At 39.7% G+C, this 3,177-nt stretch overlaps 1 protein-coding gene across 1 annotated transcript; it reads left to right on the top strand.

The window, feature by feature from the left end:
- Positions 1-780: 780 nt before the first annotated feature.
- or90j1 (odorant receptor, family 90, subfamily J, member 1) lies at positions 781-2,369 on the top strand. The gene has a single exon (XM_064923483.1). The coding sequence runs from the start codon at positions 1,127-1,129 to the stop codon at positions 2,057-2,059; it is 933 nt and encodes a 310-aa protein (XP_064779555.1). The 5' UTR covers positions 781-1,126; the 3' UTR covers positions 2,060-2,369.
- Positions 2,370-3,177: the final 808 nt, after the last annotated feature.

Raw genomic sequence — 3,177 nt, 5'->3', positions numbered from 1 at the left:
TTTATTTTTTACAAGCAAGATATTAATTGTTTTGAGACTACTTTACGTTAACATTTTGTAATCAACTTGATTCGGGTGGGCCAATGTGATGCTTTTTGTCATCTTAATGACTTTGCCCTCCATTCCAGATGACACAATCCAAAGTCCTATGTATTTGTCATAACCTGGTTTACAACAGCTGGTCTTATTCTCTAAGTTGGTGTTTACGCAACCCCATCTCCTGCTTTATAATTATAATGTTTAAATATAGAGTAAACGCATCTGTAGAAATTGTATTCCTACACAGTTACACCATGGGTATGGTACTGATTTGATAAATCACTACATTTAGCAGTACAGAACTGGTCAATAGATTTAGAAGTTTTGTGCTTCAGATAGTCTTGACTTTTCTCAACTCACAATTATTAATCCCTTAGTGCTGTCCTAACTCCCATGAATGCCAATTATGAAACCCGCATCAAATCACTCCTAACTTTTGTCAACAACATCTTATGAGAATTGCTTGACAGTGATGCATTCTGGTAATAACCATTTTAAGGAGTCGCTTGGGATTGACTCTGAGGAGAATGTGAAATGTCACTGGGTCCCCTAAGCCCCCACGATAAGATGTTTATCTGTAGAACTCTACAGGTCCCAAGTCAGCAGTGATCTGTTGAGAGCCTGCAGACTTCACCAATAAACATGAACTCATACCCCAATGTTGGTCCCTTTACTGTACCTTGGTTCTTGACATTTAGGCTGGGACCCTTGAGAACATCCTATGTATGCATCTTATGTTCTATCACCAGTGGGTGACCTGTTTTCTACACCAGTGACTATAAGAAACCCTTCTAGCCCCCTTCAAAGAGGGGTAAGACATTTCCCATCCATTCAACAGAACAGATATTCAGTACTGTATGTATCCATTTTCAAGGAACCACAATGGTTAACAGTAGCCATGTGTTCTTTATCATGATCTTTTTCTTGATTCATTTCATAGCACATCTGTACTTAATGCATCTTCCTTTATCGTGTTTTGGAGACAACGCTACTATAGTGTCTGCTCTTCACACACCTTAGAGGTAGCAGTGAGAGCTAGGTAACAGGTTCATCGTTGGTGTTAGGCTCTGCACCAGAGGCCACAGGGATGACTAGCAACTTCTCCTCCTCCAGCGGGCGAAGAGACTTCTTTGAGGAGGCTTTGTTCAAGAACCTCGCAGTGGTTCTGTTTGGCCTTGTTATTAACTATATCAATGGGACCCTGTTGTACACCTTCTTCACCAACGTGACCTTCCACAGCGACTCCAGGTACATCCTGTACATGCAGCTGATCATCAATGACAGCATCAAGATGTCTTTCATTGTGCTCTTGCTTGTCATGTCATATGTCCTCCCTTTCCTAAATGTGTCCGTGTGTATAATTCTGATTCTAATAGGAAGCAACACTCATAAGAACGCTCCTCTGAACTTGGCAATCATGTCTATTGAACGCTTTGTAGCCATCTGTCATCCTTTACAGCACCCTCTGATCTGCACAGTGAGTAGGACCTATGCACTCATCGCCTGTATTTGGGTTGTAGGGGCCATCCCCGGGTTCATAGATGTCATTATCGCCTTTGTCTTAAAGCCTTTGTCATTTTTCTCTACCGGTAGGATGTGCTATCATCAGAATGTCTTTGACTCTGTTCACAATTATAACAACAACTATGCCACCAATATCCTTTACATGTGCTTTGTGTGGATCACATTGGTCTACACTTACTTCAGAGTGATGCTTTCAGCCAAAGCTGCAACCTCAGATCCAGTTTCAGCCAGAAAAGCACAGATTACTATACTACTGCATGGGGTGCAGCTGCTACTCTGTATGCTGTCCTACATCACTCCTGTCATGGACACTACCCTCATCATCCTCTTCCCCAACTTCCGCTCCATCATACTGTTCTGCAATAACATCATAACTAACATGTTACCCCAGCTGCTCAGCCCTCTCATCTACGGTCTACGAGATCAGAAGTTTAAGAAGCACATGAAGGGTACTCTTCTTTGTATGAAAACCAATCCGGTGGTGAAACCTAACTGAAACCTAAAGCACTCAGGGCTTATTCAGTGGGGTAAACCAGTGCAACATGTAGAACATTGCTACTAGACATTTCTACTGCACTTACATGAATGTTGTCAGGTGCAGTGCTCCACTTGTTGCATGATACCTGCAGTTGAAAGAGCCAATGGTGAAATAATGTAGTCTGAGTTTAAACGTGTGCAATTATTGCTATACTGCACACCTAAGTAATAAACCATCTGCTCTATAATCTGGTATTGCCCTTTATCAAGCACAGCAGGTAATGCTTATTGCTTACATACAGAACATTTCATTAAATTGTGTTACTGACCATTAATGTGTTACTTTTAAATGCAGCATGAGCCAAGGTGTTTCAATTGGTACCTGTACCTATCGGTTTGTTTGAATGTCTCCATCATGATATTATTGGAACATTCAGAAACTATTCCCATCTCAATATGATCCCCTCTTGCCTCTAGTTTGTTTTCACCTTTGAAAGATCCCATTGGGGTATTAGGCTATTATCAACATTAACTACTTCTCCAAGGAATTAGTCACATCACAATCCTTACCACAATTTCACACTTCAATATTCTATTGTTTTGAACTAATCATTGATCTATAACAGAAAAATTGAAGGGGATTTCATTCCACAGATCCACAACAAATGAGACGTGATCCACAGGTTTAAAGCACAAAATATGACTCTCTTCCTTAAATTTTAACACTGGTAGAATAAACATAACCCACTGCAAACAGCATGATTTTATTTTCACATATGCACAACTGTTCAAAAGTTTGGGGTCACTTAGAAATGTCCTGGTTTTTGAAAGAAAAACACAAAAAAAAATGTGGTCCATTAAAATAACAAAATTGATCAGAAATACAGAGTAGACATTGTTAATGTTATTAATGACTATGGTAGCTGGAAACAGATGATTTTGAATGGAATATCTACATAGGTGTACAGAGGCCCATTATCAGCATCCATCACTCCTGTGTTCCAATGGCACTAATTGATCATTAGAAAACACTTTTGCAATTATGTTAGCACAAACTGATGTGCTAATTAAATCAGCAATAAAACTAGAAGTTTTGTGCTTCAGATTGTCTTGACTTTAGACTAGTTGAGTATCTGG

Source organism: Oncorhynchus masou, chromosome 18 (assembly GCF_036934945.1).
Source record: "Oncorhynchus masou masou isolate Uvic2021 chromosome 18, UVic_Omas_1.1, whole genome shotgun sequence".
Lineage (NCBI taxonomy): Eukaryota > Metazoa > Chordata > Actinopteri > Salmoniformes > Salmonidae > Oncorhynchus > Oncorhynchus masou.
The sequence above is the reverse complement of the archived record's forward strand: the minus strand, read 5'-3'. Positions and strand labels throughout refer to the sequence as shown.